Genomic DNA, 13,343 nt, shown 5'->3' with positions numbered 1-13,343 from the left:
AAAGACACTAAGCAATCCAAATTTGAACAAGAAAACACAGCCTCAAAATGTAAAATATGCCCATTTATAGCAACTGAACAACTAGAAGCACAAAAAAAGGCTGGATTTCATATGCATAAAATACCCCTAGAAAGACCTAAGGAAGGCATTGCATACTAGTCTCTAGAATATCTACCCCAAGTCGAATTAATGATACAGTTATTAATATTGTCCACTTTCATTTCCAACACACCCAAGACATCCAGACTAAGCTTTCTAACAAGATTTCTCACACATTTGTTTTTATTTCTGCCCCCTAAACCACACGCATTCCAAATAATCATACGACCCATAGAAAGGATTAAAAACCACACCTTAAAAGAACCAAGAGAAGTAAGTCACCGCTTCTTCCTACTAATCCACTACTCCATATCATTTTCAATAAATCCATGCAGTGTCTATGTCATAAGTTGGGTTCCATCATGAATTTGCAAGATAGCTTTTCCCATATCCCAGCAAGTAATTGCTTCATCTATGGGGTCAGTATGTAATGGCTCACATGCTTGATCATCAATCCTTGGAAAAAATCTAATGTGTGAACTGCTTGCCTCGTCTTCACTAGCTAGTTCCTTTCTAGATCGAATAATAACATTTCTATTCATAATTACATTATCAGAAACTAAATTATCAATAACCCCTATCTCAGCTTGCTTAGAGCCTTAACCTTTTTACTTTATGTGGTTTCCTTTTCTTAAGAGAGGATGCTTTGCGTGTAAATATCTTAACTTTCTTTCTTTGAGTTTTCCTATTTTTCAATTCCAAATCATACAACTTACTCAGATCAATAATGGGGGTAATGAAATTTACAAATGATGGCGCAATGTTTAAGTTAAAACTTGTTAATCGGCCTATACTAGAAGTCTTCTTTCAGCCCATCTTCTTTAACTCTTCACTATTAGAGCTTTTTTTTCCCAGCTCATCTCCCTCAATAAAGGAAGCGGCTTGTGACACGTCCACGTCTATACAAGCAGTTATAGCCACCTCATCATAATCATATAGCATAAGAGCCAAGTGGTTACCAGTGTTGTACATATGCTTATCAGATAAAGCTAAATGCCTGTATAATTCTGTAATTTCTAGAAAAAAGTACAAAAATGGTATGGCTGGCCTGAAGCATTTAATGTCAAGCTGATTTTAGCTGCCCAAAGCACAATTAAAATCGAATTCAAACTCAACTTTTTGTCTTGTAGCCCTGGTGGTTAATGTTGCAAAATCAGTTTTCTGATCACCTTCCTCTTCTTCTTCATCAAAGGTCAATTCTAAATACAACGAGACATCCATAAAGTGTTTGACTATTGTGATGGAAGGAATGAACTCACCCTTTATCTCTTTCAACGTGACCTTAATTTGTATTTCATCAAGCTTAAGGATAAGTTGGTTATGCAAATGTTCCAACTTTATAGTGCTAATAAAGACCCTTATACTAGATATAGATCCCTGGCTAACACATGTTGTGTCATAGCCAACAATATTGCCAAAGCTCTCTGAAAGAATATCGAAGCAGTTTTTGTTTCATCCTTCCATTGGTAAACCAAAGATGGTTATCTAAGCCTATCATATGCTCTAATCCTTTCTTCCCACTGTAGAGAAGCACAAAAGAACAATGACATTGAGGTTAACTTGGTCTAGCAGGCATGGCTCCAAGTGCAATAACACATCATTGGAACAGAGCGCACACTGCTCAAAATATCGCAATATCATTATTCTTCTCTAGGTTAGGCTCGATTCCCTTGTTACTTACTAGAAAACCCAAAAATTTTCCTCATTTGATGGCAAAGACTTATTTGGAATGATTAAGTTTCATCTTATTATGGTCAAGCAGAGGAAATGACTTCTTTTTGGTCTAGTTAATGTTTCTCAAAAGTCTTGCTTTCACTAACATGTCATCAACATATCCTTTTATAATCCTCCCAAGTTGGTTCTTAAATACATTTTTTTTACCATCCACTAATAAGTGGCCCTTGCATTCTTAAGCCTAAAAGGCATAACTTTATAACAAAATGTTTCCCCTTCAATTATGGAGCATGGTAATTTGGTGATAGCTAGAGTTGGCATCCAAGAAGCTGAGGTATTCAAAACTCGCAGTGGAGTTAACCAATCAGTCAATCTTAGAGAGAGGATGGTTATCTTCTGGGAAAGCTTTGTTTAAATCTGGAAAGTCCACAAACATTTACCAGTTGTCTGTCTAAACAAGTACTAGGTGATGATTTTATAGGTGGAAGGTATTGAACAAATTCCTTACCTTTGATGGTCGTGAAGACTTATATGAGGGTGGCATTCACTGGAATAGTGTGTATTTTATGGCAGCTCATGTGTTTCCTAATCGATCTTTTCTGGTTTTTTTCTAAGGTTGTTGTCCCTTTTAGAAAAGCGATCCCACTTAAAAGACCTTTCTACATAATTTTTCTTAGGGAAACAGGGAGGTCCATGGCACAACACACTTGCCTCTTCCATTTGTACATGGTTCTGGCTTGCTTTACTTTTAACAGGCTTTTGAACATAAAACTCCTTCCACGAAGCTTTTCATTTTACTCCACTTATCAAGGTATTAGAAGCCATTAGCTTAATTAGTGGAGTGAGAACTTGCATGCAGAGCATGGGTATTAGCATGGGTATTTATAGATGAGTTATACGTCGTTTAAGTTTTGTTTCTCAACAACTTATCATTGATCTTTGACCAGTCAAACACTGGCATTTGACAATTGCATGCAGAAACCCTAATAGACCTTCACTAGTTAAATTTACATTTTGGCCCAAACAGAGCACACACTCATTATAAGCAATGGTGAGAACCCGGGAGCCTGATGATGACTAAGTTGAGGCAAAAAAGAGTTCAACAAGTACTTTAATGTCTCTCTATTGGCCAGAGGTGGATAGAGAAGAAACGTATAAATATCATAATTGCCTAACTATAAGAACTTCTAGAGTTTTCAATTCCATCGTGCGCGTCTTCATCTTGTACTCTTCATTCTTCAACTCCATGATGTAATTCATAAATGGCTATATCGAATGTTGCTTATTATGTAGTTTTAATTTTTCTTTTATGTTTGATATAGTCCTTGATGGATCTCCTTTCATAATTAGCAAAATATTATATCAAATAAGATTTCAGCTAGAAGAATATATTCTTAGGTTACTGCAGTGATCAAGTTAAACGAAATCACTTAATAAATTGAAAGAAAACTTTAGTACATTTTTCAGTTCTCAATCCCGATGCATGCCTTCATGGAAAATAAATAAATAAACACAGATATTTATGCTTGCAGTGGTAAAAGTTAATTTGATATTGAGTCGGAAAAAATGAAAAAGAAAAAACAATTGAAGTCCATTAACCTCCAAAAAAGAATGAAGAGGTTCTCTTCAGGAGTTGAAGAATTGAAAAATCTAGAAGTTCTTGATGATTGAGTAACTAATTAAGATCACATTGCTTCTTAATCCTCGTGATTAAACAGCATTTTTTTGGCCAATTAAGAGGCGTAAAGTATCTTGCCTCCATTTAGTCATCGTCACTGTTGTTAGTCTCTGCTTGGTTATTTAATTAATTAATTATATTGCTCCAAAAATATAGATTTAACTAGTGAAGGCACGTTAGAGTTTCATCATATATACAATCGTCAAAGTCCAATGTTCGCTTGATAAATACCCATGCTCTGCATGCAAGCTCTCCCGCCTTACCCAACAAACAATACCCAAGAAGGAAAAAAGAAAAGGAAAGAATTCAAGGTAGCAAGCCAAAGCAGAACCATGATGAAAGTTGCTAATTTGATAGCGGTTTTTATTCTCTTGGCTCTGGCTTCCTCATTTGTCACTGCCTATGACCCCAGCCCCCTCCAAGACTTCTGCGTAGCAATAGATGATGCTAATTCTGCTGGTACATTCAAGATTGTGATATTTCGGAATCACGAACTATTATATGTATTTCATTTTGAATTCGCATTCCAACTGATTACATTTTGCTTGTGTCTGCAGTTCTTGTTAATGGAAAATTGTGTAAGAATCCAAGCCTCGCCACTCCTGATGATTTCTCGTACTCGGGGCTTGATGTTCCTGGAAACACATCAAATCAACTTGGAGCACGTGTTAATATCATTACAGCCGATCTAATGCCTGGGCTTAACACTCTTGGCGTATCTTTAGCACGGATAGACTTGGCGCCAAACGGTGGCCTAAACCCTCCACATTATCACCCCAGAGGATCGGAGGTTCTGCTGGTTTTGGAAGGCACTCTTTATGCTGGCTTTGTAACCTCAAATCCTGATCATCGTCTCTTTACCAAAATCCTAAAACCAGGAGATCTCTTTGTATTCCCATTCGGCCTCATTCATTTTCAATTGAATATTGGAAAGACTCCTGCCGTTGCTATTGCTGCATTAACAAGCCAAAATCCAGGAGTAAACACAGTAGCAAATGCAATCTTTGGAGCCAGTTGGCCTCTTTATCCTGAAGTTCTCACCACAGCATTCCATTTGGATGAAAAACTTGTGGAGGATCTCCAGAGTCAAGAATGGGTGAACCCTACATGAATACTTTCTAAATTTCCCATATTCGCATAGTTGATGTGCGATAATAAAGAAGTGCTCTATGCCTTCCCCTTTTAGAGTCTATGTGTTTTTTTGGAACGTTCTCCACCTGTTTTGTTAAGCTAATAATTTCTCTGTCAGGTGTCATGTTGCTGGAGGGTTTATGCTCTTCAGTTGAGGTTTCCCTTTTGGATTATCCACGTCCGTTCTGTATTTTGAATAACTTAAGATGGCAAGCTGCCAACTTCTTTTCATCATGTACCAAGTTTATGTCCTGTTTGATTGTATCAAAAGTTTTTTAATCTACGTACGTACCTTGACTTACCAAAAAAAGAAAAGGTATCAAAAGTTTTTTCCCAAAGTAATCAAGAGTCAAAATCTAGACCAATATTGGAAATGATTTCATGGTGGCTGAGATATTGGATGCTCGCTAATTTGGTGCTTTAGCTAGTAATATTTCATGGTATGTATCATCCGAAGGCAGACTAACATTGGCTGTCGAGGATGAGTCGTCCATTCTCCACGGGGATTTTTCTTCATTGGACTCGATACTGTTAAGGAGTTTGTACTCCGGCTACTGAAATAACCTCAATATCTGCTATTCCATGATGACATTTTCATGGACGACTTGTGCAAATATATTTATATGGAGAGAAATAAGAAAGTTCACCGTTTTCATCGTTGGCCTCCTACAAGATGAGTGTGCAAGGCAAAGACGTGCTACAGAAATCATGATTTTTTTTTTAATAACTAAAGTATTGCATTAAAACGCCAAATTAAAGATGGCGGGAAGGACAAGATAAAAATCTGCACAACACTCAAGTTTAGCAAATTAAACAAACGAAAAAGGAAAAAGACCAAGAAAACCACAAAACAGAGCAACAACCACAGGATGCAGCTTTGCCTCCACGCAAACAAAACTGCCAAGCTAAACTACCAAGCTAAAAATCCAAGGGAAACTCCCATAAAACCAAAAAACTATCTCGATTCTGATTTAAATTATTACTAAATCTTTCCATCTATCCTCGACTTTTCCATATTAAAAGAGATCTTCAGACCAAGCTACTAACATCATGAAACACCAGCTCCTCCTAGACCAACTCTGATATGCCAAGAATAAAATGGAAGAGAATGAATGGTATGGTGAAGAACCAGACCACTCCTTACCACCTGCTACAACCAGCCATTGCCTCTCTAGAATTCAAAACTTTCAAAACCTGGAAAAAACAACTCATCACCACTAGGAACCGCAAACAGATATAGACAAAAGAAGGGCCAAAAACATTTGGCCGACTCAAATCCAAGCAACAAATTCTCTTGTTCTGTGCACTCCTTGTTTTGCCAGGTGATCTGCCATATAATTAGACTCATGACGAAAATAGGTGAAAGTGATTGAGTCAAAGCATAGAGCCAATCTCTTGGCTAAAGAGAAAAGCTTATAATGTAGCAAAGGTTTATTTTCTGGATTATTCATCCAATTAATGACATTATCAGAGTTAGATTCAATAATAATAGAGGCTGAGATCTCAATAGCTTTGACAAGATCTCAATAGCTTTGACAACAACTCGTGGCTCGACTTCATTGGATTTTAAAATTCAAACCGACAACAACAAGATACCAAGAAGAATTCCATAATGATTTCATAAAACACCACCCATACCTAAGGAACCAGGCTTTCCCAGTGAAGATCCATCCACATTCCATTTGAAGCTATTAGCTTTAGGGAGAGACCACATGACAACCAAACTAGGTTTTTGGAGATTAGTCTATATAAGTAGCCCTTTTGCTGATTTTAATATATTTGATGCCGGAAAATAAGAATCTATAGCCTTCAGCCATAAGCAGAGTCTAGTAATAATAAGGAAGAATAGCGTGTCATAGTCCGGGGTTTTCTACTTGAAGATCACATCATTATTGAGAAGCCAAATGCCCTTTTTTTTGGAACTTGTCATTGACTAAAGAATCCTACTGAGAAAAAAGGGTCGAGAAGCTATTTAGGCAGCACCACGTTGACCCCCGCCAACTTTAATCTCATCTCTAGAGAATGGAATTTCTAGAGCAGCCAAGGAGGAAGACTAAAGCTTTAGAAAATCTAAATTACAACAAGAGGCTTTAGGTCTACCATCATGAGAATAGAGCTTACTAAATAAATTGAACATGACTTTCTTCACATCAGAAGGTTTTGTCAGAGTCGTTCCATCAACATCTAAGGAGAAAATCTGATTCTTTTTTTGTCTTGTCGTGGTAGAGAGATGAAAAAAATAAGTATTTCTGTCTCCAAACTTACACCACTGAACTCTTGATTTCTGATGGCAGGCAGACTCTTACACTCTGTATAAATTTCTAAGACTAAAGGCAATGGTATTGTTTCTATTTAATTCATCCACTCATAAGTCTCTGCATTTTTATTTTTTTTTGGAATATAGGGAATCCACTTCAAGTTCTAGAGCTTTGATTTCACTATTAGTGTTACCCACCACATTTTTACCTCACTGCATGCAACTCTCTTTCAATAACCTCAATGTCGAAGCCACATTATTTTTACCAAAGTTAGTAATCAAAGCTGCATTCTAGAAGACCTGTAGCACCTTCCTGAAATCAAATAAGAGCCACCAATAATTCATGAACCGGAAAGGCTTTGGACCCAGTTCGTAGAGTCTAATAACAGATGAATCGGTCTGTGATCTAAAGAATACTTTGGAAGCCCATACAGAGTAAAAGATGGGAAAAGCTTAAGCCAATCAGTCAACATAAATATTCTATCAATATGGTTTGTTGCATTACCTCTAGACCAAGTAAACTTCTTCCTGTTTAATGGCAGTTCAACAAGCTCGCAATAGTCAATGCAATTCTTAAAGTTTGTCATGGAAGATGAGATTCGAAAGCCACCTTTTCTATCCAAGGGGAATATAGTTTCATTGAAGTCACTTGTAAGACACTATGGTTTGCCAACAATGTCTTTAAAATTGACAAGATAGTCCCATAACTCCTTCAACAACCCATCATTTGGAGTATAAACAAAAGACACTAAGCAATCCAAATTTGAACAAGAAAACACAGCCTCAAAATGTAAAATATGCCCATTTATAGCAACTGAACAACTAGAAGCACAAAAAAAGGCTGGATTTCATATGCATAAAATACCCCTAGAAAGACCTAAGGAAGGCATTGCATACTAGTCTCTAGAATATCTACCCCAAGTCGAATTAATGATACAGTTATTAATATTGTCCACTTTCATTTCCAACACACCCAAGACATCCAGACTAAGCTTTCTAACAAGATTTCTCACACATTTGTTTTTATTTCTGCCCCCTAAACCACACGCATTCCAAATAATCATACGACCCATAGAAAGGATTAAAAACCACACCTTAAAAGAACCAAGAGAAGTAAGTCACCGCTTCTTCCTACTAATCCACTACTCCATATCATTTTCAATAAATCCATGCAGTGTCTATGTCATAAGTTGGGTTCCATCATGAATTTGCAAGATAGCTTTTCCCATATCCCAGCAAGTAATTGCTTCATCTATGGGGTCAGTATGTAATGGCTCACATGCTTGATCATCAATCCTTGGAAAAAATCTAATGTGTGAACTGCTTGCCTCGTCTTCACTAGCTAGTTCCTTTCTAGATCGAATAATAACATTTCTATTCATAATTACATTATCAGAAACTAAATTATCAATAACCCCTATCTCAGCTTGCTTAGAGCCTTAACCTTTTTACTTTATGTGGTTTCCTTTTCTTAAGAGAGGATGCTTTGCGTGTAAATATCTTAACTTTCTTTCTTTGAGTTTTCCTGTTTTTCAATTCCAAATCATACAACTTACTCAGATCAATAATGGGGGTAATGAAATTTACAAATGATGGCGCAATGTTTAAGTTAAAACTTGTTAATCGGCCTATACTAGAAGTCTTCTTTCAGCCCATCTTCTTTAACTCTTCACTATTAGAGCTTTTTTTTCCCAGCTCATCTCCCTCAATAAAGGAAGCGGCTTGTGACACGTCCACGTCTATACAAGCAGTTATAGCCACCTCATCATAATCATATAGCATAAGAGCCAAGTGGTTACCAGTGTTGTACATATGCTTATTAGATAAAGCTAAATGCCTGTATAATTCTGTAATTTCTAGAAAAAAGTACAAAAATGGTATGGCTGGCCTGAAGCATTTAATGTCAAGCTGATTTTAGCTGCCCAAAGCACAATTAAAATCGAATTCAAACTCAACTTTTTGTCTTGTAGCCCTGGTGGTTAATGTTGCAAAATCAGTTTTCTGATCACCTTCCTCTTCTTCTTCATCAAAGGTCAATTCTAAATACAACGAGACATCCATAAAGTGTTTGACTATTGTGATGGAAGGAATGAACTCACCCTTTATCTCTTTCAACGTGACCTTAATTTGTATTTCATCAAGCTTAAGGATAAGTTGGTTATGCAAATGTTCCAACTTTATAGTGCTAATAAAGACCCTTATACTAGATATAGATCCCTGGCTAACACATGTTGTGTCATAGCCAACAATATTGACAAAGCTCTCTGAAAGAATATCGAAGCAGTTTTTGTTTCATCCTTCCATTGGTAAACCAAAGATGGTTATCTAAGCCTATCATATGCTCTAATCCTTTCTTCCCACTGTAGAGAAGCACAAAAGAACAATGACATTGAGGTTAACTTGGTCTAGCAGGCATGGCTCCAAGTGCAATAACACATCATTGGAACAGAGCGCACACTGCTCAAAATATCGCAATATCATTATTCTTCTCTAGGTTAGGCTCGATTCCCTTGTTACTTACTAGAAAACCCAAAAATTTTCCTCATTTGATGGCAAAGACTTATTTGGAATGATTAAGTTTCATCTTATTATGGTCAAGCAGAGGAAATGACTTCTTTTTGGTCTAGTTAATGTTTCTCAAAAGTCTTGCTTTCACTAACATGTCATCAACATATCCTTTTATAATCCTCCCAAGTTGGTTCTTAAATACATTTTTTTTACCATCCACTAATAAGTGGCCCTTGCATTCTTAAGCCTAAAAGGCATAACTTTATAACAAAATGTTTCCCCTTCAATTATGGAGCATGGTAATTTGGTGATAGCTAGAGTTGGCATCCAAGAAGCTGAGGTATTCAAAACTCGCAGTGGAGTTAACCAATCAGTCAATCTTAGAGAGAGGATGGTTATCTTCTGGGAAAGCTTTGTTTAAATCTGGAAAGTCCACAAACATTTACCAGTTGTCTGTCTAAACAAGTACTAGGTGATGATTTTATAGGTGGAAGGTATTGAACAAATTCCTTACCTTTGATGGTCGTGAAGACTTATATGAGGGTGGCATTCACTGGAATAGTGTGTATTTTATGGCAGCTCATGTGTTTCCTAATCGATCTTTTCTGGTTTTTTTCTAAGGTTGTTGTCCCTTTTAGAAAAGCGATCCCACTTAAAAGACCTTTCTACATAATTTTTCTTAGGGAAACAGGGAGGTCCATGGCACAACACACTTGCCTCTTCCATTTGTACATGGTTCTGGCTTGCTTTACTTTTAACAGGCTTTTGAACATAAAACTCCTTCCACGAAGCTTTTCATTTTACTCCACTTATCAAGGTATTAGAAGCCATTAGCTTAATTAGTGGAGTGAGAACTTGCATGCAGAGCATGGGTATTAGCATGGGTATTTATAGATGAGTTATACGTCGTTTAAGTTTTGTTTCTCAACAACTTATCATTGATCTTTGACCAGTCAAACACTGGCATTTGACAATTGCATGCAGAAACCCTAATAGACCTTCACTAGTTAAATTTACATTTTGGCCCAAACAGAGCACACACTCATTATAAGCAATGGTGAGAACCCGGGAGCCTGATGATGACTAAGTTGAGGCAAAAAAGAGTTCAACAAGTACTTTAATGTCTCTCTATTGGCCAGAGGTGGATAGAGAAGAAACGTATAAATATCATAATTGCCTAACTATAAGAACTTCTAGAGTTTTCAATTCCATCGTGCGCGTCTTCATCTTGTACTCTTCATTCTTCAACTCCATGATGTAATTCATAAATGGCTATATCGAATGTTGCTTATTATGTAGTTTTAATTTTTCTTTTATGTTTGATATAGTCCTTGATGGATCTCCTTTCATAATTAGCAAAATATTATATCAAATAAGATTTCAGCTAGAAGAATATATTCTTAGGTTACTGCAGTGATCAAGTTAAACGAAATCACTTAATAAATTGAAAGAAAACTTTAGTACATTTTTCAGTTCTCAATCCCGATGCATGCCTTCATGGAAAATAAATAAATAAACACAGATATTTATGCTTGCAGTGGTAAAAGTTAATTTGATATTGAGTCGGAAAAAATGAAAAAGAAAAAACAATTGAAGTCCATTAACCTCCAAAAAAGAATGAAGAGGTTCTCTTCAGGAGTTGAAGAATTGAAAAATCTAGAAGTTCTTGATGATTGAGTAACTAATTAAGATCACATTGCTTCTTAATCCTCGTGATTAAACAGCATTTTTTTGGCCAATTAAGAGGCGTAAAGTATCTTGCCTCCATTTAGTCATCGTCACTGTTGTTAGTCTCTGCTTGGTTATTTAATTAATTAATTATATTGCTCCAAAAATATAGATTTAACTAGTGAAGGCACGTTAGAGTTTCATCATATATACAATCGTCAAAGTCCAATGTTCGCTTGATAAATACCCATGCTCTGCATGCAAGCTCTCCCGCCTTACCCAACAAACAATACCCAAGAAGGAAAAAAGAAAAGGAAAGAATTCAAGGTAGCAAGCCAAAGCAGAACCATGATGAAAGTTGCTAATTTGATAGCGGTTTTTATTCTCTTGGCTCTGGCTTCCTCATTTGTCACTGCCTATGACCCCAGCCCCCTCCAAGACTTCTGCGTAGCAATAGATGATGCTAATTCTGCTGGTACATTCAAGATTGTGATATTTCGGAATCACGAACTATTATATGTATTTCATTTTGAATTCGCATTCCAACTGATTACATTTTGCTTGTGTCTGCAGTTCTTGTTAATGGAAAATTGTGTAAGAATCCAAGCCTCGCCACTCCTGATGATTTCTCGTACTCGGGGCTTGATGTTCCTGGAAACACATCAAATCAACTTGGAGCACGTGTTAATATCATTACAGCCGATCTAATGCCTGGGCTTAACACTCTTGGCGTATCTTTAGCACGGATAGACTTGGCGCCAAACGGTGGCCTAAACCCTCCACATTATCACCCCAGAGGATCGGAGGTTCTGCTGGTTTTGGAAGGCACTCTTTATGCTGGCTTTGTAACCTCAAATCCTGATCATCGTCTCTTTACCAAAATCCTAAAACCAGGAGATCTCTTTGTATTCCCATTCGGCCTCATTCATTTTCAATTGAATATTGGAAAGACTCCTGCCGTTGCTATTGCTGCATTAACAAGCCAAAATCCAGGAGTAAACACAGTAGCAAATGCAATCTTTGGAGCCAGTTGGCCTCTTTATCCTGAAGTTCTCACCACAGCATTCCATTTGGATGAAAAACTTGTGGAGGATCTCCAGAGTCAAGAATGGGTGAACCCTACATGAATACTTTCTAAATTTCCCATATTCGCATAGTTGATGTGCGATAATAAAGAAGTGCTCTATGCCTTCCCCTTTTAGAGTCTATGTGTTTTTTTGGAACGTTCTCCACCTGTTTTGTTAAGCTAATAATTTCTCTGTCAGGTGTCATGTTGCTGGAGGGTTTATGCTCTTCAGTTGAGGTTTCCCTTTTGGATTATCCACGTCCGTTCTGTATTTTGAATAACTTAAGATGGCAAGCTGCCAACTTCTTTTCATCATGTACCAAGTTTATGTCCTGTTTGATTGTATCAAAAGTTTTTTAATCTACGTACGTACCTTGACTTACCAAAAAAAGAAAAGGTATCAAAAGTTTTTTCCCAAAGTAATCAAGAGTCAAAATCTAGACCAATATTGGAAATGATTTCATGGTGGCTGAGATATTGGATGCTCGCTAATTTGGTGCTTTAGCTAGTAATATTTCATGGTATGTATCATCCGAAGGCAGACTAACATTGGCTGTCGAGGATGAGTCGTCCATTCTCCACGGGGATTTTTCTTCATTGGACTCGATACTGTTAAGGAGTTTGTACTCCGGCTACTGAAATAACCTCAATATCTGCTATTCCATGATGACATTTTCATGGACGACTTGTGCAAATATATTTATATGGAGAGAAATAAGAAAGTTCACCGTTTTCATCGTTGGCCTCCTACAAGATGAGTGTGCAAGGCAAAGACGTGCTACAGAAATCATGATTTTTTTTTTAATAACTAAAGTATTGCATTAAAACGCCAAATTAAAGATGGCGGGAAGGACAAGATAAAAATCTGCACAACACTCAAGTTTAGCAAATTAAACAAACGAAAAAGGAAAAAGACCAAGAAAACCACAAAACAGAGCAACAACCACAGGATGCAGCTTTGCCTCCACGCAAACAAAACTGCCAAGCTAAACTACCAAGCTAAAAATCCAAGGGAAACTCCCATAAAACCAAAAAACTATCTCGATTCTGATTTAAATTATTACTAAATCTTTCCATCTATCCTCGACTTTTCCATATTAAAAGAGATCTTCAGACCAAGCTACTAACATCATGAAACACCAGCTCCTCCTAGACCAACTCTGATATGCCAAGAATAAAATGGAAGAGAATGAATGGTATGGTGAAGAACCAGACCACTCCTTACCACCTGCTACAACCAGCCATTGCCTCTCTAGAATTCA

General features: G+C 37.0%; 3 protein-coding genes across 3 annotated transcripts in view; all 3 read left to right on the top strand.

Annotated features, from left to right (window-relative positions):
- LOC7453671 (germin-like protein subfamily 1 member 16) overlaps positions 1 to 13,343 on the top strand; it is a 79,732-nt gene that overhangs the window by 39,227 nt on the left and 27,162 nt on the right. The window lies entirely within an intron of this gene.
- On the top strand, positions 3,676 to 4,869 carry LOC127905155 (germin-like protein subfamily 1 member 16). Its single transcript, XM_052451829.1, has 2 exons — positions 3,676 to 3,910; positions 4,009 to 4,869. The coding sequence occupies exons 1-2, from the start codon at positions 3,685 to 3,687 to the stop codon at positions 4,560 to 4,562; spliced, it is 780 nt and encodes a 259-aa protein (XP_052307789.1). The 5' UTR covers positions 3,676 to 3,684; the 3' UTR covers positions 4,563 to 4,869.
- Positions 11,260 to 12,445, top strand: LOC127905157 (germin-like protein subfamily 1 member 16). Its single transcript, XM_052451831.1, has 2 exons — positions 11,260 to 11,490; positions 11,589 to 12,445. Exons 1-2 carry the CDS (start codon positions 11,265 to 11,267, stop codon positions 12,140 to 12,142), a joined length of 780 nt encoding a protein of 259 aa, XP_052307791.1. The 5' UTR covers positions 11,260 to 11,264; the 3' UTR covers positions 12,143 to 12,445.

The sequence above is a fragment of the Populus trichocarpa genome, chromosome 4 (genome assembly GCF_000002775.5).
Source record: "Populus trichocarpa isolate Nisqually-1 chromosome 4, P.trichocarpa_v4.1, whole genome shotgun sequence".
Taxonomy (NCBI): domain Eukaryota; kingdom Viridiplantae; phylum Streptophyta; class Magnoliopsida; order Malpighiales; family Salicaceae; genus Populus; species Populus trichocarpa.
The sequence above is the reverse complement of the archived record's forward strand: the minus strand, read 5'-3'. Positions and strand labels throughout refer to the sequence as shown.